The sequence below is a fragment of the Prosopis cineraria genome, unplaced genomic scaffold, assembly GCF_029017545.1.
Source record: "Prosopis cineraria cultivar Desert tree isolate PC_DT_omini unplaced genomic scaffold, ASM2901754v1 PC6, whole genome shotgun sequence".
Lineage (NCBI taxonomy): Eukaryota > Viridiplantae > Streptophyta > Magnoliopsida > Fabales > Fabaceae > Prosopis > Prosopis cineraria.
This window is the reverse complement of record NW_026555337.1, coordinates 33,197,931-33,223,955: the sequence shown is the minus strand read 5'-3', so window position 1 is coordinate 33,223,955 and position 26,025 is coordinate 33,197,931. Positions and strand designations below refer to the sequence as shown.

The window sequence follows — 26,025 nt, the reverse complement described above, 5'->3', positions numbered from 1 at the left end:
GTCAAAAAATGAGTGTCTTTCAAAATAGCTATACTCGACGAGGGATAAAGCTTTCATTGAATGGGTGTAAATAATGACTTTGTGGAATTTAACATTTCAATAAAAGGTTGAGACTTTTGAGAACTCTCAAGCTTAATTCCCATGTTAGGATAATAACCTAAATATTTAAAAAATCTCTTAATTTAATTATCATTTTCATCTCTAATGATATTTTCCCAAGTGGCAATACCATTGATATTGATAGAGTCATCAATGTCAACCCTAACCCACCCAGGTGATGAAGCGCTCCATTTAGCTTTATATGTAACATTACTTTGGTTGAGATAGTTAATTTTAAATTCAAGCTTGACTTTTAAATAAGGTTTTAAAAACTAGATCGGTCATTAAATTGAATTAAGCATCGATTCATGGTTCATGAGTCTAATCATGGTTTGGTTAATATTAATTAATATATTTTTAATTTATGTATCATAATTAAATAATAAATACATAAATATTTGTGTTTTTCAAAAAAGATATTAATAAATGCTTCGTAAGATGATCTATCATTTATGAATACATCATTAATATTAATTATGCTTGGCTGTTCTTTGTTTTAATTAATTTTTAATTTTAATATTTTTAAAATTTTAATTAATTTGTCCAGTTTTTTAGGAGAATTGATCCATTTTTCAATTGATTTTGACCAGTTTTTCCCACCATTGACCGATTCCCTTGTGCTTGTTTCGAGGAGTCAATCGAATTGGATGAAGCGCCAGTTCTGAGTTTAACAAATTAAATTGATCGGGTATTTTTAAAACACTTCTTTTAAACCTCATCCTGTTAGATTTTGTAAAAGCAGGCTCAATTAGCCTGCTTAGACCTTCTTTTATTTTACCCATAAAAAGTGAAATATTTTTAATTTTTAATTTTTAAATTATTATATGCTTAAATTTTAAAATTAAAATTTATATTTTAAAGAAAGAATATATACTATTATAATATAAAAATTAAATTTATTAAAAAAATTTAAAAATAAAAAATACTTACGGGCTTGACTTGAGCCTAATTAATAAAAATCATGTTTAAAAAAATGACTAATTTTATGATAATCAAGCTTTAGGATTTGAGGCTACATGAACCAAGCTCACCTTGTTTACTAATAATCCCCAAATTTAAGAATAAAACCAAGGCGTATAATATAATCTCCTCGTTCTTTTTTTTTTTTCATGCACTTTCTAAATTGATGTCCAAAAAAAAGAAGCAAGTGAAGGATAGTGTTTTATAGGGGAGGCAAGGCGTGCCAGCTATGGGCATTCTCATCATCTCATGGTGACCTCCAATAACACGTTACCCTCAGAGAGAGGCAACAATTAGTGTTTGATGTGAGCGTCTTCATGCTTGTCCTGTTCAGGTTAGCTCGTTTTGTTTTTCCCCCACCGAAACAGAGTACTTTGATCAATTTCAATAGTAACTGTTGAAATACATAACAATAAATTTTGCCAGCCTTTCACGCGCAGCACATTAACATCAATTTGAACCCCTAATACGGCATTTTCTATGTTTTTAAGTGGTAATATAGTCAATGTTCACATGCATTCTTATGTGTTGTCCATCCAAGTAGTGGTGAGATCACAGAGAAAAATAAGTTGCTTTTGCTAGCCCTATCTATAAAAAAAAAAAAAAAACAGAAAATAAGTTGATGCTACTTTCTTGTTTGGACAAGCTAAGCACCTAGGCAATTGGCAAATCCGTGAAAAGGGGGAAAAAAACAAAACAAAAGATCAGACTTGCCAATCATTTGATTCAACAATAACATGACCCATTGCTACTTTACCTTCTGCATTCAAACATTTCAACCAAACTTGATATGCCATTCATTTCACAAAATTAGTTTCTTTTTTTTTTTAAAAAAAAGTTTCATTTTATACTTCTTTTAAAAAAATCAAAGTAACATTATTATATTTTTTTAAAAAAATATATTTTTTAATCGCTGCACTTTATTTGTACTTTATTATAAATCTCTACACTTTTTTTTAATATTTTAAATTCCTACACTTTCATTTTTTAATATTTTACATTTATCCAAAGTTTGTATACTTTGTCCATTTATAGAGTTAGAATATCAAAAAAATGAAAGCATAGGACTGAGACACCAAAATAAAATATAGGAACTTACAAAAAAACACAAATGAAATGCAAGAACCAAAATATATGTTTTTTTCTATTTTTTTTATCATACCTTTGTTTATTTATACCAGTGATGAGAAAATGCTTTCAGTATTCAATTAAGGGTAAAACTGGCAGTATAATCAATATCTCAATAAATTAAGTGCATTTCAAACCACAAATAACAAAAGTATAAAGAATCAAGGGTATTTAATTTAACCTGCAGTATTCATGAGCTGAACAGGTATTGTTAACAAAGCCAACAACACAAGGGTAAAATAGAAAAATATTTATCAAAACTACAAAATATCCTACATTTGGAACCAACAATAGTAGTTTATTATGCCTGATTCCTAACTCATGATAAAGGGTGTGAAAATTTGTATCAAACAAGAAGAGAAGAGAAAAGAAAAGAAACGAAAGGGCATGAAAATGGCAAAGCACAAAGTCACACAGATCATGTGCCCCATCACAAAGCTGGTATGGAGTACAAGTGGCATTTAAGATGGAGCAGGACCACAACCACCAAACCCATCATGCAATGTAAGTATTCACGTTCAACCTTCGCTTTCTGTTCAGATCTCTTATGTGTCATACCAATCACGTACCACATGCTTCACCCACCAATCCATTATAACACCGTTTTGCGTCCTTCACCTCTATATCAATGTCCCTCCCTTCAGGTTTCGCCTCTTCATCGCTACTAATTCCGGATATTCCCTAATTAAACTTCTTATATGAATCATATCATGGCTCTTCAATCATCAGGAAAACCGAGGAATCTATTTATGAGCTTTGCGACCGGTGTGGCATCTCCTGGAGAGTAAGGAACGAGATGACTTAATTCCATATCTGCTACAATTTGATGAAGAGTTTGAGGACGTGCACAATACAAATGTTTTTGGTCTGCTAGTTCTTCTGCAAGTTCACTTTGATGATTGTCCATCAAATCTTCATTTACAACCACAATTAAAGGCTTCCCCAACCGTAATGTCTCAAATATGCTACCTGATCCTGCATGGAGTCAAAACAGTTTACATGCCCTCATCATAGAAAATTGTGTATAACACATTCATTCTGAAACACATGGCAGACTTTATGAAGCTTGGGGCCCCAGCTGGCCAAATAAGAAACTGATGATACTGAAAAAAGAAACGAAAGTACCAACAGTCAACTCATGAGGAAGTGCAATGACAATGCAGGAATCTCTGCATACACAAAACTTTGAAAGCAGATATAGATATAGGAGCAACGCATCTAGAAGGGGGGAAATATCCCCCACTTTCAACAAAGCAAATAGTTCCTCCACGCATAGCCCGAGGCAAAAAGGGAGGGACTTTACAGACCATTTGTTTATTCCTTAACCAGCTTAAAGGACATCAACCATGCTAAACTATTTTAATTTTAATTTTAAATTAAATTCATTAAACCACTCAAGTCATTTCAATGCAAAGTCTAATTCAGTGCCTGATATATGTATTTGTCCCTGCTCCATTATGTCCTATTAATTAATCTAATCACATTCACCAGCCTGTGACAGCTGTGGCTCATTTCTTATGTTCATTTTCTTCCTTTTCTCCTTAATGACTCACACGAACTTAGTTGACACATATCCAATGATTTTCAAATCCAACTTTAGTGTAAGGTAGAATGCAACAAATTTAACCAATGACCATTGGCATGACAGCTACTTTGCCCCATGTAGATGGAAGAATAAAATTGAAGCCACTGAAACAAAATAGTAACACCATGACTCATGAAAACTTGACAATACCATACTAAAAACGGAGAACCGGAAAGAAAAACAAAAAAATGACCTGCGTGACTAATGACAAGAGATGCTGCATTGAGATGGTCGGCAATGCTTGAGGAAAATTTGAAGTAGTCTACAGCCAACGAACCATCTCCTTCAGACTACAAAGAAGTAATCTCTAAGAAATTCAATAAATGAAAGAAGCATGTGATAAAGCTAATGTCAATATAACAACAACAACAAGCCTTATCTCATTAGGTGAGGTTGATAAAGCTAATGCCAATATCAATAAAGTTTAATTTTAAAGTCTACAGAAATAATGATTTAATATCATTTTTTTAGAAAAAGCATCTATAACTTAAAATTGACAGACGGCTCTCAAACTCTTAATTCATAATTTCTGGGTGGTAAAGTCATCATGCATTGACATCACCCTTTAGATTTTCACAAATTTCTAACGGACATTAAAAAACATTTGAGGAACTTTGAGTGGAAGCATTTCCAAACTTTGTATTCAAAATATTTCTAAATTTCCAATCTTTGAATTACCTTTCACCACTAGACTGTATTGTAATAGAACACAAATCATCATCATCACTGGTCAATAAACAAGAAGCCGATAATAGTTCAACTTAACTTCATCGTGGAGATATCCAATGAGTAAGGAATATAAGGCAGAAAGGGGAAAGAAAATGAACTGCAATGAAGTGCTTTTAAGACTACCTTTGTGGGAACATAAGATCCACGACCCATTTGAATGAGAAGGTGCGTATAGCCTTTTGTAAATAGCTCTTGCTTGACTGTCGGAGAATCCACTGCTTTCACAAGAGCATCGAATGAAGTTGTCCCCACAGTTACAAAAACAACTCTTCTTGTCTGGTTATCGCTGACACCATCTTCCATTTAGACTATTTGATCTCTTTCTCCAAAGTGCACACCTCGCACAAATATTTTGAATTGAAGCAATCAACTTTGAGGACAGTGGCTCAACTTATTAACGAGGTAACCTTCCCTTCTCAGATCAATCTCTTCCTTCTGTTTTATAGATCTCCTTGAAGCCCCAAGAATGACATGTAATTTACAGGGAAGCAAATCAAGGATTCATTCAGTCTCCTTCAATTTTTTGGGTTCTGATCCCTCCTTGTGCAGAATCAACCCACAGCACATCAAAATCAACTCCAAATTGAAAATGGAAATCAAGTTAAAACTGAACAGGAAAATGAAGCAAACAAAGGCAAATATCTCATGGTGGCTTCAGCTCATCCTGGTAGAGAAGATGGTGAAAAAGACGAGCCCAAATGCTTCACAGTGAAGGAGGTAGGACCGATTGAGTCAATGTGGAGAAACCTGAATTTGATGAAGTTCGCTAGAACAAATCCAAAAATCTTCTTATATTGTAAAGTGCATCAGGTGATATTGTATTCCTCCCTTGCCCATGGCAATCATATAAATAATTTCAGAAAAAAAAAAATAAAAGTGAAATAAATTTAAAGAGCAAGTGCCAGAAACAAACCAATCCAGAAATAAAAATAAAGAAAGTAAAAACCAACATCAACTATATTCAAGAAATTAACAATGAACTAATTAAAAGGAGGGGGAAAGAAAAAGGAAAGAATTAAAAAAAATGACAGACAAGGAGTTAAGTTAGGTCAATGAATCCACAAATCTTCGTATATTGTAAAGTGCATCAGGTGATACTGTATTCCTGCCTTCCCCTTGGCAATCATATAAATAGTTTCACAGAAAAAAAAAAAAAGGAAATAGAATTAAAGAGATGGCCAGAAACAAACCAATCCAGAAATTAAAAAAAAAAAAAAGCAAGTAAAAACCTACGTCAACTATTTTCAAGAGATAACCATGAACCAATTAAAAGGAGGGGGCAAAGTAAAAGGAAAGAACAAAAACAAATAACAATCAACGAATTAAGTTAGACAAACCAAAATCCAATCAGAATCAAAAGAGGGAAGAAAGCCACATTAGATCAACCAAAAAAAAAAAAAAGACACAGATAATGATTTCAAAAATGAAATCAACAACAACAACAACAACAAGCCTTTATCCCATTAGGTGGGTCGGCTACATGGATTGCAAGACGCTATTGTGCTCTATCATTTATCAAGCTTTTAGGAATATTATTAATTAACAGATCGCGTTCAATAACTTCCAAAAGTGTTCTCTTAGGCCTTCCTCTATCTCTCTTAATCGGACTCAAAGTTATATGTTCCACTCTTCTCACCGGTGCCTCCCTTGGTCTTCTTTGTACATGCTCAAACCATCTCAACCGATTTTCTACCATTTTTTCCTTAATAGGTGCCACCCTCACTTTTTCGCGTACGTGCTCATTTCGAATTTCATCTTTACGTGTATGTCCACACATCCATCGTAACATTCTCATCTCTGCTATTCCAACTTTATGCTCTTGTTGTCCCGTTAGAGCCCAGCATTCACTACTATATAACATTGCCGGTCTGATAGCAGTGCGATAAAACTTTCCTTTAAGTTTATTAGGCACCTTACGATTGCAAATAACTCCTTTAGCTTTTCTCCAATTAAACCACCCAGCTTGAATTCTATGTGAAATATTTCCACTGATTTCGCCATCATTTTGAATAATGGCTCCCAAATATCTAAACTTTTCCACTTGAGGTATAATTTGATCTCCCAATTTCACTTCCAAATTATTGTCGAATAGTCCTTTACCAAATTTACAATATAAATATTCCGTCTTACTTCTATTCAGACGAAAACCTTTCGACTCCAATGTCCTCTTCCATAACTCAAGTTTGCAATTAACCTCTTCTCTTGTATCTGCTATAAGAACTATATCATCCGCGAAGAGCATACATTTCAGAATTTCCCCTTGAATATGTTCTGTCAAAACATTTAAGATCAAATTGAACAGATAAAGACTCAGAGATGATCCCTGATGTAGTCCAATCTTTATAGAAAAATTTTTTGTTTGACCACTAGACGTTCTTATACTAGTTTTTACCCCCTCATACATATCTTGTATGGCTTTAATATAAGCAATTCGTACTCCCTTTTTTTCTAACGCTTTCCAAAGCACTTCTCTTGGTATACGGTCATAACTTTTTCCAAATCAATAAAAACCATGTGTAGATCTTTATCTTTACAACGATACTTTTCCATTAATCCCCTTAGTAGATAAATCGCCTCTGTAGTTGATCTACCTGGCATAAAACCAAACTGATTCTCAGAAATACTTGTCTCTAATCTCAACCTGTGCTCAATTATTTTCTCCCACAATTTCATTGTGTGGCTCATGAGCTTAATCCCTCTATAGTTAGTACAATTCTGAATATCTCCTTTATTTTTATAAATAGGAATTAATGTACTTCTCCTCCACTCATCAGGCATTTTCTTAGACCGTAAAATTACATCAAATAACTTAGTTAACCATCTCACCCCTTCTTCACCTAGACATTTCCACGTTTCGATAGATATACAATCAGGTCCGTTGGCTCTACCATTTGCCATTTTTTTAAGAGCTTCCTTTACTTCCTTATCATGTATCAAAAATGAAATCAACACTAAGTATTTTTACAACAATAAAATTAAAAAGCACAGACGGTAGAATATCGCAACAAAAAAATCAGAAATCTATAATTTCGCACAATAATCTAGTAGATGCACAAAGCATCAAAACATGGGCAGGAGACTAAAAGATCTTAAGCAACGAAGGATGTTGAAGAGCAGATTAGTGGCGATGAAGGTTCGATGAGTAGATCAAAGGCCACAGTGAAGAGATGTGTTGAGAAGAGGCAGAGATTGAGAATGACGACAGCTATGGATGGGGACGAAACATGTTTAGAAGTGGATGAGCTTCAAGGAGAGAAATCGAAGGTAGGTAGTTTTAAGAGATGGTGAGGCAGGCAGTACCAAAGGGAAGGTGAGAGATTGAGAGACAATGAGGTAAAGAGTAAGGTACAGAAAATTAGACCAATTATTAAACTGGTCAAAACAGTGGTTTACAAGTTAGTGGTCCAACCAGATGGGTCAAACCAAAGGCAAACACATCATGATTAAAATAATACAACTTAAATAAAAAGAAATTAATCATCAAAACATTCATCCATATCCAAGATTAATGTCTCATACAAGATACAAATACAACAATTCAAACAATAATAAAATACAAAATTCCAAATATTCATCCTCATAAGTTACAATCCCTCAATCATTAAAAAATCAAAAACTAATAATCACCAATATTGAAATTATCATTAACTTCATTCAAATCTCCAGGCATTGAAGCGTTAGGAGTTGAATGAGAAAAACCAGTTTAGAAGAGGGGCTTCATAGTTGTACATTTTGAAGAGAAAAAACACTAGAGTGCTGAACATGATTAACCAAGGGACACATGACTATAGATTCCGAAACAGAAGATATGATAAAGCGGTAATATATTTCAAGAAAGCATTAACCAGTTACAAAATAAATGCAACATAGAAGCAGCAAATTACAATATTCCAATCAAATACTTCTCAAGAACTCTACCGTTCTCACTAACAACAGCAACAAGACGGCACACTCGCACAAACAATACCATCTCAACCCCAGTACCGAGTGCTATTATACTTGTCCATTCTTCACGATGAAAAAGAACTTAACCAGGAAAAGCATATAAAATCAAATAGCCACAATATTAAAATTCAAGAATTTAAGGATTTACCCAACCGAAAAGCAATGAAAAAGATGCTATTTTTAGCAACCCCTGGACCTGATTCCGGTAATTAAAGAGGAGACAGTTGAAATGGAAGATGAATTGCGGATTGCAAAATAGTACCGTGAACGCCCCCAAGAGACGAGAGCAACAACACAGACAGAGACGAGCAGCAGCAGCCAGCGAGAGACGGCGAGGTTTCAGACCGGCATGGAGAGAGAGGAGCTGCAGCAATTGCAAGTGCGAACGAAAGACAACGGCAGACTGTGAAAGGGCGAAATTCGAGGAGGCAGAGATCGATTTGGATTTGGGCTGGGCTGCACAAAAGACGGACAAGAGCACAGAACGCAAATCTGGCCTCTTCGACATGAAGGTTGATTTGTTTAAGATTTAAAAATAAATAATTTTTTCTACCAAAAAAATAATAAATAAATAATTTTAAACAATTTAAATTTTTTATTAAAAATAATACATTTTGTAAAGATCTTTAAAAAATTAAAAAATATTTTAGGTTTGGTTATAAAAGTAAAAAATTACTTTTTAACGCATAATCACATAATTAGTTCTTTTAATCTTGAATTCATATTTTAGGTGTATTAGAGTTAGAAATTAATCTACTATGATTAGTAAATTTTTAGGGCTTGTTTGAAATTATTTTTATTTTATTATTTTGAGAATTGATGTTTTGTAGAATTATTTTGAAAATATTAAAAAAATTAATTTTTTAATTCTTCAATTTTTAACTTATTTATAACTCAATCCCTTAATTATGATTTACTGCCACTTGGTCTCTTAACATTTGACTTATTTATGACTCAATCGATTAACTTTTTACTCGTTTATGATTCAGTCTTTTAACTTTTATTATTTCTCTTTTTTTATATTAGCTTAGATCTCATATCAAAAAATAAAATGAGGATATTTTATAACAAGATATGAGCATTTATTTTATTCCTTTTATTTGATAAAGATAATTTTAAAAAAATTAAAAAATAATAATCGAACTATAAGTGAGTTAAAAGTTGAAGAACTGAATTACAGCGAGTTATAATTGAGAGACTGAATTATAATGAGTTATAATTGAAGCACTAAATGAATGAAAAGTTGAAGGATTAAAAAATTAATTTTTTTAAAATTTTTTTATTTTTTTGTTTTAAAAACCTTCCCTTAGACCGTGAATAAGAAGAAAGAGCACACCATCCTTTAAAAAAAAAAAAAAGACAGAAAAAAAAAAAAAGGACAGAGTACTATCCTACTACTGACCACCTGCTGTATCCAGCACTCGTTAACCACAAATCTTATATCAATAAAAGATAAAAGCTTTGCCCTCTCAAGCAATATCTTGTTCTCTCAAGCAAATTGAAGCACGCTGAAAGTGAAGAGGGGGGAATAAAGACGAAGATGCTGTCACAACTTGCATGAGAAAAATGGAGTTCTGATGAGGTTCAAAAGGTCTGATGAGTTTCCTCACTTTTTCTCTTCCATCCAGCCTATGACTTTTCTAAAAAAACCAAAAAACAAAAAAAAAACTGCTCAGATTAACTTCTCCAAATAATCATATATCTAATTATTTTTAGATTTTGAATATTTTAAAAATATTAAATAAACATCTTAAAATTTTTATAAGTGATTATTTTTTTCCATAAAGAGCACTTAAAAAAAAACAAAAAGCAAAAACAAACCGGGTATAAAGACACTAGGTTAGATAACATATAGGATTAGAGAGATTTATCTCAATAATTTAGTCCCTCACTTTACTCCCCCCTTTTATTTCTACGAGAAATAATAATTCATTTTAACATTATAAATTTAATTAAAATAACAAAAATACTTGTAACCATGTGAAATTTATTATAAAACATTAAAAACTAGTCAAAATAAATCCATAAAAATCTTCAATAATAACAAAAAGTTTTTCATTACAATTCAAAGGATTTAAATTCATTACAACATTCAATAAATTTTAACATATTTAAACTACATTACAACAAATTTTCAAATATAGTACATTTAATTTGATAAAAAATGACGCATATATAAATTTAATAACTAGCCAAATTTTTCTTCAATTAAATCAAATTGTGAGAAGGATACTTTTATAAACAAACAAAGCCACATAGCTGTTGTTCACCCAAAATAAAAAAGACAGAGAGAGAACATTAGTTGTGATTTATATAAATATAATCATATCTTCTTTAGTATTTAAATTGTGTAGCGTGGCCAAATCGGACCACTGTCGACTATACCTTACTCTCTGTAATTTTATTTATAAATTATTTTTAATATAATTTATCAAAATGAATAAAAACTTTAAACCTTATTAAATTTGTTTTAAAATTTAATAAGTTTCTACCCTTGCTCCTAATAAATATTCTTAAATTTTATTATTGATAATTTTATTCAAAATATTTAATAAAAGCAAAAACGTAAAAGGAAGCTTTAAAAATTGGTAAGTGTTCTATAAATAGGATTAATTTTTTTCTTCTCTCTATTTTATAAATAGGACCGAAGAAACATAAAAGAGGAAGTAACTAAAACGCCAATAAATTTATTAAAAGCAAGTATTTTATTTATTTATTTATTTACTTTACTTGCATTGAAAAAGATTAGTTTTTTATTGTATCATCAGTAACTGATATTTGAATTTTTTATATATTATTTTACTTAATATTTTCATGCATTATATTGTTTTTATGTTCGTCATAAATATTTTTGTGATTCTAATCATGTAAAAATAATGGATAATTATTAATTACATATAATTTTAATTTTTTTATTTTAAAAATAATTTTTAGTTAAAGCTAAAATTCATCCCAAAATGTCAAGCAGCCCAATACCCAAACATGCACATTAGGTTGAATATTAGGTTAGAGTGAAGCCTGAGATGCACCACTAATTTTTACTCTCATTGTTCAAAAATATAAAGTATTTTTAAAAGGTTGGATGTTAAAAATGTAAGGCATTTTTAACATTTTAAGGTATAATTATTGCTTTTTTTAAAAGTATCCCTATTGATAATGACTTTATATTTATTATAGAGTATTTAATAAATATAAATATAAAAAAATAGGATTAATTTAAAAATAAATAACTATTTTATTGAAGTGATATTCGATTAAAAATATTTTATATTTTTTAACAGAAAGATTATATCTATTACTTATTTCTGTTTTATTTTTTTCATTTTGTATTTATTTGTACTTTCTGACGTTAGAATCTTAATTACTCTATTTTTAGCTCCGAGCTTTCACTTCCCAGTCCATTGGTTCTGCTTTTTTTCCCATTCAAATCAGTTGAAATTCTCCTTTTATTTTAAAATATTTATTGTTTTAAAATTTTCTTTTTATAAATAATCATTTTATGTTTAATAAAATATTATTTAATTTCTTTACTATTTCAACTTTGTTCACAAAAAAAAATAATGACAATATTGTCATAAAATGATGAATTAATAATAATTAGATCGCGATAAAATTTTTATAAAATAAATTGTATATATTAATTTAAATAGTTGTAAATATATTGAATTATAAATTAATTATTATATTTAAAATTTAAATATTTTATTTATAATTAAGATTTTTAATTTTATAATTATTTGAATTGATATTTAAACTTGATTTGTCAAAAAAATTTGTGTAAAATTTAATTGTCATTAATCTCTTTTTTTAAGACTTAACTGTCATTTTTTTTAAAAAAAATTTTATCTGTGAAAATCATGATAAATTAGTTCTAAAAGGAGCTTTTTAATATGCATATACAATACAACAACAATAATTTCAAGTTTGAATGTTTCAGCACACCTTATTTTAATGGAAGAACCGCGCCATTCAAAGGAACATAATTCTTTTTTAAGGTTAATAGATTCTAATATTTCTCTACATGTCTGAATGCCTCAAGTTTAATTATTTTTCTCGTTAAAATGACTCCATTACTTTTAATGAGTGAAAAGAAATTAAATGAAATTTGACATGGACTTGTATAAATAAGTAGATTTTTGTTATAAATAATTCAACTTTTCTTGTTGTTTGCAAACCTTTTTATTATTAGAGTTTTTTTTATTTAATTTGTAAATTTTTTCTTCTTCAAGTACAAATATAAATTCACACAGCTCTTATGAATAACTAGACTTCTTGTTATAAGTAAGTAAACTTTTCTTGTTATTTTATAAACTTTTTATTATTAATTTTTCTCTAGTAACTCGTAAATTTTTTCAAGTGCAAGTGCAATCTCACATGAACTTTTTTGAATAAACAAATTTTTTTATAAGTAACTGAACTTTTTTATTTTCAGACCTTCGATTGTTAATTTCCTTTAGTTAACATGCGGTATGGATATTTTACCCATCAAAAGTATTTCGGTCTTTTCACCTTTAAAAATAATTATACTCGAGGCCTTTGAATCTCTAAAGAAAGACTCTTAGACATGCATAGAGACTTGGTTCTGTTTTCTGCTTTTAAATTCTTAAAATGATTTTATAAAATAGTTTTTCAGGACAAATTTTGAAAAAAAAAATAAAAAAATTGTTTGAATCATTATTTTGAGAAAAAACATTTTGAATTTCACCCTCAAAAATAATTATACTTGAGGACTTTGAATCTATAGAAAAATATATCATAATCCATTAGACATGCAGAGAGACTTGGTTTTGCTTTCTGTTTTTATATTCTTAAAATAATTTTATAAAATAGTTTTTCTGAACAAATTTTGTAACAAAAAATAAAATTGTTTGAATCATTATTTTGAAAAAACATTTTAAATTGATGAAAGAAAGGGTAAAAGATAATCTATTTTATAAACATAATTGTCATTGATCCTTTTCTGTTTTCTCTGTTTTTTTTTTGAATAACAAGGAAACTATCATTCAACAAATTGGGGGCATACAAAAACTATGGAAACAAGCAACAAAAGAAAACAAATAAAGCAAGCAAACCACCCAAGAAAAGACTAACTAAAAGGGTAGGGCATCAAAGAAACAAACGTTAAGATTAGAACTATGAGCTAGCTTAGTCAGGTAGTCAGCCATCCTATTGTCCTCCCAAAACACAAAATTAAGATTAACATATCAGAAAACTAGGCAAGAAAACAGAGCAAGAAAACTAAAGCAGCAATCAAACTAAAGTAGCAAGAAAATGGAGCAAGAAAACGGCTGCACGTACTAACGCGCAATGGCTTTCATGCTAGAGCACTAATTCTGTTGCTTCTTGCGCGTACTAACGCGCAACGGCTTTCGCGCTAGGGTGCTCATCCGTTGCTTCTTCGTGACTAATGCTTTAAACTAAGTAGGGGCTTTCGTACTAGGGCGCTCATCCGTTGCTTACCTTCTTGTTATGAAAATAAGGGCACCCCTCAACTCAATTCCTTAACAAGAATTGCCGAGGTGTTAACTCACGGAATCTACTTCACTCGTGCCCAATACCCATTGGGCACTTCACTCAGGGTTTTCCCCTATGGGGCGGGAAAACCCGAAGGGGAAACCCTGAGCGAAGTGCCCAATGGGTATTGGCCATGAGTGAAGTAGATTCCGTGAGTTAACACCCCGGCAATTCCTATTAAGGAATTGAGTAGAGGGGTGCCCTTATTTTCATAATAGGAAGGTAAGCAAGGCCTAATATGTTTAACAAAAATTTAATTGCATAAATAACATCATAGAAAGGGTAATACCCATGGTTGTCTTTTGTGATTAGTGAAATAGCATTCACACAATCACAAAAGACCTCCACAGTTTTGAATCCTTTTTGCCAATACAACTCAAGCCCACGATGAATAATGTGAATTTCAACAGTGGCAACTGGGAGGTATCGCAGCTTACAATTGAAACCATATACCCAGTTACCATTTGCATATCTCAAAACATTTCCACAAGCACTCCTGCCATTCTTAAGGATTGGGTCATCGATTTCAAGTATGATAGCAACATCATTCAAAGGATTTTAGAGCACAACATTTCTATCTCTAGGAAGTAAGTCAAAATTACTAGACAATTTAACGTCGGCAACAACATTGAATAAAAAGAAGTATGGATCCTCCTAAATCACATCGGTACAACCCTGAAAGAGAACCCTGCATCTATCCAAATATTCCAACAAATGTAAGCAAATAAAGTGTTCTAGGGCACAATCATAGTAGATGAGTTACCCACACAAGCTTTCATATTCTAGGATAACCAGTCCCTCTTATCTAAAGAAAAAAATATATCCAACATATCTTGGTGCACATACTCATTCCACCAATGCTTGGTAGGAGTACAGTCACAAAAAAGGTGGATAGTGTCTTCCAAAGCCATACATCTAAAGGGGTAAGGTATATCTTCTATTAAACCTCTCCACAAACGTTGTGTGATTGTATGAACTCTATCATGCTCCATCAACTAGAATATAGTTTTGATCTTCTCTATGATCTTTTGTCTCCATATTGCTCACCAAACTAGTTCTCTGTTATCTTCCATTCCTGCAAAAAGAGAAAAGTATCATGATTTCATAGAATAATTACCTTATGTAGAATAAAGTCATATGTATTTGTCCTCTCCTCTCGCCTCATAAGGGGTTTTCATGCTTACAATGAGGTTCACAATATGGTTAAGAAGCAAGGGTCTCATTTTGTACACATCCCAAGTTCCCGAAGAAAGGACATGATCCCTTACACTTTCATTAATATCTATGAACTCTTTGCCATGTTCCACCAAGTCAATAAGAGGAGTTTTGGTGGGAAGCCAACGATCAAACCAGAAAGAATGTGACTCCCAGAAGCAATAAACTTTCCTAAACTATGTTGAAAGGAGTTCCAAACCTTGAGAATGCTTTTCCAAGTTATAAATGCTCCACTTCTTCTTTTGATATCAAGTGTGACACCAACTCCACATTTGTATTTAGATTTGAGAACTTGAACCCATAAAGTCTTAAGGTTGGTAACCAAAGCCCAACAAAGTTTTCAAATGAAAGCTTTACTTTGGTATGTCAAGTTTTTAATACCCAACCCGCCACAATTCCTATATTTCTACAAGGTCTGCCACGAAAGGAGATAATCTTCTTCTTGTCTTCATTTTCTCCCTGTAAAAAATCACGGCTTATGCTTTCAAGCTCATTAAGAGTGCTTGTTGGAAGGAGAATGGTTTGCATAAAAGATGAGGGAAGGGTGAAGATAATAGATTTGACCAAAATTAACCAACCAGCCAAGGTGAGATACCTACCTTTCCAACTCAACAACCTTCTTCTTACATTTGACAAGATCAGTACATAGATTCTATAAGTCACCCTCTTATGAATTAGAGGAATACCCAAATATTTTCTCAAGTCTCCAGTTAACCCAACACCAAGAACATCATTGAGCTCTTGGGTTCTATTAAAATGAACATTAGCGGATACACAGAGCTTAGTTTTTTCCTTATTCAGCTTTTGACAAGAAACACTATAGAATCGAGTCATACATCTCTCAATCACTTCCATCAAGTTATAGAAAGCTATTTCAAAGAGAACCAAGTTATTGGCAAAGAATAAATGTGAAAGTTTGGGACCATCCTTTACTAATTGAATGGGTTTCCACTCTCCTCTAATTATCTCATCCTCAATAATATGACTTAACTTCTCCATCCACAGCATAAAGATGTAGGGGGAGACAGGGTCTTCCTCAAGTGGGTGTAAACTTTGAAGTGGGCTCCTCATTGCAAAGTACATTTGCAGTAGGCGTACAAATACAAGCCATGATGACCTTACACAAGTTATCATCAAAACCTGCCTCTTCTAACACCTAATGATGTTTTGATTTTTTTAGTTTTTCAAAATAACTTCTAACTTTTTTGTTTTCGAAACAGATAATAAAAACACACATTTTTAAATAAAATTTTTTTGTTTTCTTATTTTTCAAAACGAAAAATTATTCGAAAAACATGTAAGCAACATGCTTCATGTTATTCCCGTGACCTTGCATGTTATTCTCCTCATTTTTTTTTCCACTGGCAACGACGGAGCTAATTGCGATGTAATTGTGTACAGATGATAATTGCTTTGAAAAGAAGTTACTTGCACTATTGGAATTCCTCCCACCCTTGTTGTTCCCATCCACCTAACTTCCCACCTCTCGCTTCCTTTATTTGCTCCCACATCCCATCTTTTCCTCTCCCACTCACCTCCCCTTCATTTCTTTATTTCTCTCCCTTTTTTCCCTTTTCAATTAGAGAAGTATGCACTAATGGCATGAGATTATAAACAAATTGACCTTTGGCTCCTTGTTTTTTCTTTCTGCTAATCAACCAATCCACTTGCCTCTGCTTCTCAAACCATCCTATTAATTTTTTTAGGGTTAAATATCATTTTTACCCACGATTATTGGTTTAGGAACATCTCATGTATCTTAAACTTTTATACGGTGTAGTTCTTCATTCAATATTTGAACTTGATGTATTGAGCACTTGCCAATTGCCATTTAAAAAATTAACATTGATCATCACGTGACTTAAAAATTACAAAAAAAAGATATAAAAATTATATAAAAAGACCGTTAAAATTACATATAAGTATCCTGTAAAAAGATCAATATCAATTAAGTCTCTTAAATTATATATAAATAACATTATAAAATTTTTATTTATTACTCATGTAAAAAGTTAGAGTATGATTTTCACCAACAATTAATCTAAGAATATAACTGATATTAATTTTTTTATAAAGTATTTATTTGTATTTTTATAGTTATTTTTTAAGTTTTTTTTATAATTTTTTAATTAACTAATAGTTAAATTTAATTTTTTTAAAAGTAAGTTACTTAATGAATTATTTTTAAATATTAAAAAAATTATATTATACGGGAATTTAGGATATCAAAATTTTTAAAATGGATAGTTGAAGAATAGAAATATTTTAATTTTTTTAAAAAAAAAAAATTATAGCACAAGCCAATCATTACGTTAATATCTCTCTGCTACTGTATATTTCATTATTTTCAATGCCTGAATTGAACCTGGGAAGCTGTCCATAACCTCATGAGTCATGCATGACCTGTCCATTTCATGCCTACTCAAAGAAAAATTAAATATCTTGTGCATGATTTTGTTGACAGCCTTATTGTCTGGTCATCTTTCAATCACAACTTTCATGCGATTGATGCCCAGTTTACGGTTCTCGTTCTAAATCATCAATCCAGGAGCTCAAGTATCTTTCAACATATCATTGTTGCTGGCAATTTTCTAGTGGCAAAATCAATCGATCTCTTTACTGCCTTAGTCGCTTCTAACTAGTTAATTCCTCAAGATTATCCATCATCGTCAAGGACTACAATATTGTATGCGTTGAGATTGTTAGTGGAAGCATCCCTAAGCCAGGATTTGCGAATCTTTATATTTTTAATCGCTACTTGCTGGGCCTGCCTTAGCCTAACCACGGAGTGTGAAAGAAGCTGCCCACTGCTTGATGAGGCTCCCAAAGAAAACGACGGATGAGATAACGTAAAGAATTACCAAATTTCATATGGAGAAAGGAAACAGAGTTGGAAATAAAGATGAGGTCTAATAAAAGCTGAATTTAAAACTTTATTTAAATAAAAGTTTGGATTTAAAAAATTAAGATTTTTTTTTTAAAAATCAAGCTTTAGGACTTGGGTTTGATAGGCCTTGAAAAAAATACTTGGCCCAAGTGACCTTTCAAGCTCTGTTCGCTAACAGATCGATATCAGTTTAAGTATTGTGTTGTTAAAATGATTGATGTTGGTTCTTTTATCATTTATTTTAATACGATATTGACATATTTTTTTATTAATTTCTTAAACATGCTTATTTTGTAAAGTGTATTTATTAATTTTGATTAATGCCATACTCTATGATACATAAATTTTGTATTTATTGAATTTGATAAAGTTGATTTGATTAAATATTTCTATCTCCATTTTAAAGCTTGATCATGATTTTATATATGAATTTATATTTATTTATGTATTTTATTTATTTTTTTAAAACTTTTTTAAAAAATAAAACTGGCCTATGGACCATGGAGTGTGAAAAGAAGCTCCAAAAGAAATGATGGATGAGATTACAAGAAGAACCAAATGTCAATATTTTGATAATAGGACGGATGATATGAATAAGAAAAATCCACAGATCATGATTTTCATGATTTAAGAAGTTATTAAAACAGTAATATAATAATTAAATAAAAAATAATTTTTATATGCACATACATTCATATATATATATATATAATATTAAAAATAAGTTTAGAGTTGTTTGATCATAATATATTTTACTCTCTTTATTTTAAATTATAAGAAATTTTTAAACAAATCTCGTAGGGAGAAAAAGAGTAGTATTGAAATTAATAAATTTAATAAAATCTTAATCTACCTAAAGTGTCTTGTATTTTGAGGCGAAAAAACTCCTTCAAAATGGCCTTATAATTTAGAACAGAGAAAATATTATAATTTTCTTATTTTTCATATGTATATATTTTTATTTACTTTATTCATTCTTTTAAAGTAAATGAGTTTTCAATTTTCTCCACACTTTTATTAAAATAATGCCAATAAATAAATTATGCAATCAAGATTTTAATTACTATAACAATTCAGAAGTAAGTTGACATTATTATTTTTTAATTGAATAAAAAACTTTATTATTAAAATAAGAGTAAAATTAGAAAAAGTTCAAAACAATTCAATTACTTCGAGTTTTTGCTGATGTTTTCAAAAAGCTGCCTGCATCATAATAGGCTAATGCGAGCCAATTATTAAAACTAAAACTAGTTAAATGGTTGATTCAAACCACTTTGCAAGTGACAATCCAACAGTCCATGTCCCAAGACATTGCCAAATGCCATATAACATGATATAGCTAAATAATCAAAGTATTAGGGCACTGATGGAGAAAAACAGGAAAAAAAAGAAAAAAAAAGTGCAGGGTTTGAGACCCAGCAACCTCAAGTACTCAGTGCAAAAGCTTAAGCTTATTTTTGACATGCCAAGGATTTCTAGGAGTGTTGTTCCCTCTGGTAGGACTGAGGAGCTTTTTTGTCACCATTAAGGCATCTCCTCGCACTTATCTTTCCTGTTCCAAGTCTTTGTTTAAGACAAAGGAAAGGGATCAAAAAAGGAACAGAAAAATTTGCATGGAGGTTTGGTTTAGGAAGAAGACAAATACTGATTTTGGTTGGAAAGGCACAGTCCAAACTCCGAAAAGATGCTGTTTCCTGTTCAATCTTCATGAGCAAGCAAGAGTGAATTATTTTAATTTGACTTCTGATGAGTGGCTGTATGTGTCAGTGCCAGAGATGGGGATTTGAGCGGTGCTTGAATTTCCTCCGCGTCCTTAATGTATATACATTTAAAAAAAAAAGTGAAAGGGTATTTTTGTCCGTCCACCATTTATTTAGAAATGTATGGGATTTTAAACTTCAATATGATTCAATTTGTCTTTAACATTTGAAAAATGATACAATATTATTTACCTGTTTGGATAGCCCAAAAAATCAATTTCCCTTTGACATTTAAAAAAATGGTATAATATTATCTGCTTGTTTGGATAGCCCAAAATGGGATAATATTATCTGCCTGATAGCCCAAAAAAATTAATTTTTTGGTTAAAGTTATTCAAACACCCAAAAAATTTGAGAATTAATTATTAAATCAGAATTATATTTTAAAATAAGCTTTGAAAATTTGTTTGTAGATTCAATTTTGCTGTTAAATAATATATTTTACTTTTTAAATAAAATTTAACAAATTTAATAATATTAAATATAACTTTATCAATAATTTAATTTTAAAAACCAATATCTTTATGATAATTTATACAGCTAAAATTAATTCAATATTCAAAAAGATTATCTTATAATATAATTAATTATAATACTCAACTGAAATGAAAGGGCACTATTATTTTAAAGCTTGAGTCTAATCTTAAGCCTATATACAAGCTTTTTTTTTTTTTTTAAGATTTAAGTTTGAGCCTATCATAAACTTGAATGAGGCCAAAACCATTTTAAAGACCTATTCATTAAGTAAGCCTTTAAAAAGGCTTTAAGAGATAGACTTTAAATAGCATTCATTAGATTTTAAGTGTATCTAAATTATCAACAAAGCTTAATCATTTAACTAAAAGAATATATGTTGCAATATAATAATATAAATTAAATATAATAATATATATATTAAATGTATTTAATATATAAATATAATATATATAAAAATTAAATGAAGCTTTCATGGGCATTGTAGTCTTACAGGCCACTCTGTTTTCAGAGGCTTGGCTTATTTAGCTAGACATACCTTAAAAATAAGTCTATTTAGCTAAAAAGATTTGGCAAACAATTTGTTTAATTGATTGTTTGTTTGCTCTTTTTTGTTGTTGTTGTTGTTGGTTTTTTTTTCTTTTTTTGTGTGCTCACTCACACACTACACTTTTCCAAAGGAAAGCTCCCGGGGTTCGAAGACTTGGGTGACGGCAGTAGGCCATTGGCATTACATCCGTAACATAAACTTGCAGTTACGAGGTATCTCATTGCGAACGAAAAAAGAGAAAGATAGGATCGAGCCATGTGGGTCAAAGGGGACTGATGCTTATCCCAGTAACAAGATCTGTGACATTCAAATTTTTAAAATATTTTTATATATTTTTATTTTATATTTATTAAAATAAAATTTATAAAATTTGTAATATAATTTTAATTTAACCTAAATTTAATTTAGAGGATATAATTTAATATTAAAATTTTTATAATGATGAATCTAGGCTATACAGAGTAAATTTAAATAGTCAATATACATCATTATAAAAATTTTAATATTAAATTGAACATTTCAAATTAAATTTAAATCATATTAAGAATAAAAAATTTATTAAAATTATTTTATAATTTTTATAAATTTTTATTTTAATAAATATAATACTTCGTCTATCCCTATATATAAGAAGTCTTTTAAAACCTTTTTTATTCCTAAATATAAAGAATTGTTAGTATATTTTTAAATAAATGGATCATTACATCCTTATTAAATTGAAAAGAAAAAAAGATAAGTATTCCCATCAATTTATTTTAAAAAAGATTTATTTTTTATTTATAATAATTAAAGGTAAAATTAAAATGTTGTTATATTTTTAATTATATAATTAATTTTTATTAATTTATATGATTTAATTAAAAATATTTTATATATAGAGATGGGGGAGTATATAATACTCAATTAATCATCTAAATTATCTGGATGGTCCAGAGATGAGCGCCCAAGTCAGTCCTGCGTCAAAGTGCACATTAACAAACCTGTGGTTAAGACTTGAACTTCTCAACTAATCATCTCCTGAGTGGGCCAATAAAGTCGGAGTTTCTGCTTGCACGATAGCACAATTGGATACATTGAAGAGAGGGAACAAATTGAACTCCACTAGGCTCGGCCATCAATTATTTTAACATCAAGATATAATAAAATAATTTTGACAAAAAAAAAAATCTTTTCTCCTGTTCCAATTTCAACTAGATTTTAGAAAATTAAAAATTAAAAGAAGTTAATACTTATTAAAATATTGACTCGACAATATATCATCGTGGTCTCATATCTATTCATTGCACCCTTGTCACCGTCCCAGACATGCTTTTCGATCTCCGCCATTGCTTCAGATCTATCAGTCTCCCCCGTGTTATTTTGCTAAGCTAATAATGAAGTTATTGGATTTTCTTTCAATCTATGCTTTTCCTTTAATTTTCTTTTCATCATCATGATGTCATCATCATCTCTCTTGCTTTATTTTATCAATTTGTGAATGGCATGCATTTACAAGAATTTTGTTATTTATATATTTAATATATTTTTATTTAATTGAATTAAAACATGTAAATTTTAATATATTAATAATATTAATAATAAAAATTTATTATAAAATAAATAATTTAAAAAATATACATATATGTTAATGCGAGACAATCCTCTTAACTATATAATACTGAACATATACGTTTTCTCTTTTTATAATTATGTAGTTATGATTTTTGTAGAGACATATTTTTAGATTTTAATACTGGCAGTCTAGAATCATTGTTTATGTTTCTTGAAAAAATATAACTTTAGATTACTATATTTTACTCACATTTTATTATAAATTTTTATAATTTTATTTTTCAGTATTCTAAGTCACTCGATACATTCATTGAGAAATCTAGAATATTAAAAAATAAAAATATAGAGATCTAAATATTAAAAGAATTTAAAAATTTATAATAAGACTTGAACAAAGTACAAGAGCTCAAAGTTATATTTTTTCATATTTCTTTATGTCTCTAGGTTTGTATTTTGATTTTGGTTGTTATATTTTCTGTCAGACATTTTTTTTTTCTTTATCATATTTTACCGAGTTCATTTTCATTTTGTGGAAATATCTAGATGAATTTTACGTTATTAAGATTTTAATTTTATTTAATTTTTTGTTTGAGTTCTAATTTTATTGTCAACATCAGTACATATTTTGTTCGATTTTATTTATATAAGGCACATTTTAAAAAACTTATCTAATTTTATTTATAAGCTATAGTACGACTTCTTAAGTAATATTTAAAAAATATTTTTAAAATTACTCAAAGAAAATAACATGAAATTGTTTTTTAAATTTATCATATAAAAATATATTTAAAATTTTACACACTCTTATTTTTATATTTTTTATATTAATATTAATAAAGTTGATAAAATGACTCATAAAAAAGATACAGGCACACTATAGCTTTTTTAAGGATAAAGAAGGAAAATCACTGTATTTGACAAATGACAATATCAATAGATGATCTCAACGGTTAAGAACAACCTGCATGTGGACCTGGGACCAAAACAGAGGGCTGTAGAATATGGGCTGTGTTTTCCAGTCCATATTAGCACAGAAACATTAGGAGTCGGCCAGTGCGCTTAATTATTAATGTCCAAGAGGAGCATGATTAAGCTGTCAAAAGCATTCCCAAACTTGAAGCTTTTTAATTTTTATGCAACAAAAGAAGCATCAATTAAAGCCAACTTACAGGGAAACCTATTCTTAGTTTCCTACTTAGCTCGCTATCTGTTTATAGTCATCGTCCTGCTGCTCATCGTCCTCTATCTCTCTCTCTCTCTTCATCCATTATTCTGTCTCTGTGAGGATTGTGTACGTGTGAGCAAGTGCGTGGGATCTGTACGGCAATTCCAGTAAGGGAACAAAGCCAAAAGAGATCAAGTTGGCCATTCTTTTCAACCGCCTTTCACCGCTCTAAAAATATCTCTGCATCTCCCTCTTCTTCTCCTACATCACTTTCTCTCCTCTGCTAGTGAACCAGAGAGAAGAAGATGAATAAGCAAGACGGTCTCAAAATTCAGGTACTTACAGGTTCTATCGAGTCTCATTTTTGTTTAATAAGCTTAGTTATTACACTTGCTTTTGTTCATCTAGTAATTCTTCTGTGCTGATGCCAACCGAATTTTGCAGACTTGTGTTCTCAAGGTGAATATCCACTGTGATGGCTGCCAGCATAAAGTAAAGAAACTGCTTCAGAAAATCGATGGTACATAGCTTTCATTACACATCTAATCTGTCCCTTTTCAGATCCAATGTTGATATGCTTCATGTTTCAACTTTATCTTGAACTAATAGTGTGTGGGTGTGTGGTGACAGGGGTGTATTCAGTGAACATAGATGCAGAGCAAGGTAAGGTAGTGGTGGCAGGGAATGTGGATCCAAGCAAATTGATAAAAAAGCTGAAAAGTTCAGGCAAACACGCTGAAATATGGGCGCCGAAAGGCATGATGTTTCCCACTAACCAGTTCAACAACCTGCAAATTGATCATCATCATGGCAAAGGAGCAAAGGACAACAACAAGTCTCACAAGGGCACAAAGGACCACCAGAAAGGTGGAGGTGGTGGTGGTGGTCAGCCTCAGTTGTTTCAATTCCAAAATAAAGCGCCAAGTAATTTCAAGCCACCCGCCAAAAACAACAAATCTGTCAAGTTCGACTTGCCGGAGGAGGATTTTGACGCAAGTGATGACGAGTTCGACGACGATTTTGACGATTACGAAGATTCAGAGGACTATGAAGACGACCATGCCCATGCCATGCCAAACAAAATGATGAAAGGGCAAAAAGGCAACAGTGGCGGGGGAAAGGGTAAAATGGAAAGGAAATTGACGCCATGGCTGTAGCAGCGCAAATCAAGTCCAAAAATGGAGGCAATGGAGGAAAGAAACAGAAGAGTGGAGGTGGAGGTGGAGGTGGAGGAGGTACAAAAAGAACACGAAAACCAGTGGGGGATTGCTAAGTCGGTTACTAGGGTTTGGTAAAAAAGGAGGCGACAAAAACAAGGATAACAAGAAGAAGAAGAATAAGGAGGGAGGAGGTGGGGGTAAAACTGGAAATAAAAAGAAGGGTAAAGAAGGAAAGAAATTTGAGGACGAGGGCTACGATTTTGATGACGACGACAACAATGATGATCTTGATAAACTCGTTCTTCCTCAATCTCATCAGCCTAAAGGTAAAGGTAAAGGAGGAGGAGGAGGCGGCCAGGGCGGCAATGGTGGTGACAGTAAAAAGGATAATAATAGGAACGTGGGCCAAATGGGCCCTGTTCCAATGGGCCAGATGGGCCCTGTTCCAATGGGCCAGATGGATCAGATGAGGAATTTAATGCCAGGGTATTACCCTGGCATGCACATGCAACCTCCTCCTCATGCTCCACAATATCTGCCCCAGCAGCAACAGCACTACATGGCTCCCATGATGAGCCATAATTATCAGCAGCAGCCACATCTGAACAGTATGTACCCGCAGCAACCGATGATGTACGGTCAGCCTTACATGCAGCCGCCGCCGCCGATCCCGGTTCATCCCGGGGCCGATCATGCGAATTACGGCTACAATGAGGAGGACAACGGCTGCACTGTCATGTAAATTAGGGGTCGAGCTTGTTTTGCATCGCTTTTCTATTTATTTTGTGTTTTTTTTTTTGGTCCTCCCCTGTTTGGTATCAGGGCTTTCATGAAATTTTGTTTGGTGAGTAGTCAGATTCAGATATGTGCAAAAATGTAGGATGATATATCTAATTTAAATATATAAAATTGATATGGTGCTTTTATTTGGACCGTGTCGTGCGCTACGGACGTCATGACAGGCGATCACATGTGCTAACTGTAAGCGCTAATGGCCAAAAAATGGCCCTCACCGTACAGCCAATAGTCCATGATTGATGATGCTCTTTATTTCATGGGAAAATGGAAGGACAGTATAGAATCAATTAATTTAAATTAAATGTATATTTGATTTTCATTTTATTTTTAATAAAAAATTTTGTTAAATTATTTATTAAATTTAAAAAAATACATTTTAAATGTGATTGGAATATATTTTTGAGAGTTATTCAGATAAATCTTAAGTTCTCATTATTTTTAGAATACGAACAAAGTTTTTTGGTCTTTCAATTATTAGAATTTAACAATGAGATTTACAAATTTA

General features: G+C 31.1%; 2 protein-coding genes across 4 annotated transcripts; one reads left to right on the top strand and one right to left on the bottom strand.

Moving 5' to 3' along the window:
- Positions 1–2,341: 2,341 nt before the first annotated feature.
- Positions 2,342–8,900, bottom strand: LOC129313272 (uncharacterized). Of its 3 annotated transcripts, none has more exons than XM_054956228.1 (4): positions 8,595–8,900; positions 4,625–5,329; positions 3,966–4,062; positions 2,342–3,162 (listed from the first exon to the last, which is right to left on the bottom strand). In XM_054956228.1, the coding sequence occupies exons 2-4, from the start codon at positions 4,802–4,804 to the stop codon at positions 2,906–2,908; spliced, it is 534 nt and encodes a 177-aa protein (XP_054812203.1). In that variant the 5' UTR covers positions 4,805–5,329; positions 8,595–8,900; the 3' UTR covers positions 2,342–2,905. The 3 variants fall into 3 exon arrangements, with proteins under 3 accessions (XP_054812203.1, XP_054812202.1, XP_054812204.1); XM_054956227.1 differs by having other exon boundaries at positions 8,709–8,900; XM_054956229.1 differs by having other exon boundaries at positions 4,625–5,248; positions 8,709–8,900.
- A 14,470-nt stretch (positions 8,901–23,370) lies between these two features.
- LOC129312806 (heavy metal-associated isoprenylated plant protein 32-like) lies at positions 23,371–25,648 on the top strand. Its single transcript, XM_054955542.1, has 3 exons — positions 23,371–23,897; positions 24,007–24,082; positions 24,193–25,648. The coding sequence occupies exons 1-3, from the start codon at positions 23,868–23,870 to the stop codon at positions 24,717–24,719; spliced, it is 633 nt and encodes a 210-aa protein (XP_054811517.1). The 5' UTR covers positions 23,371–23,867; the 3' UTR covers positions 24,720–25,648.
- Positions 25,649–26,025: the final 377 nt, after the last annotated feature.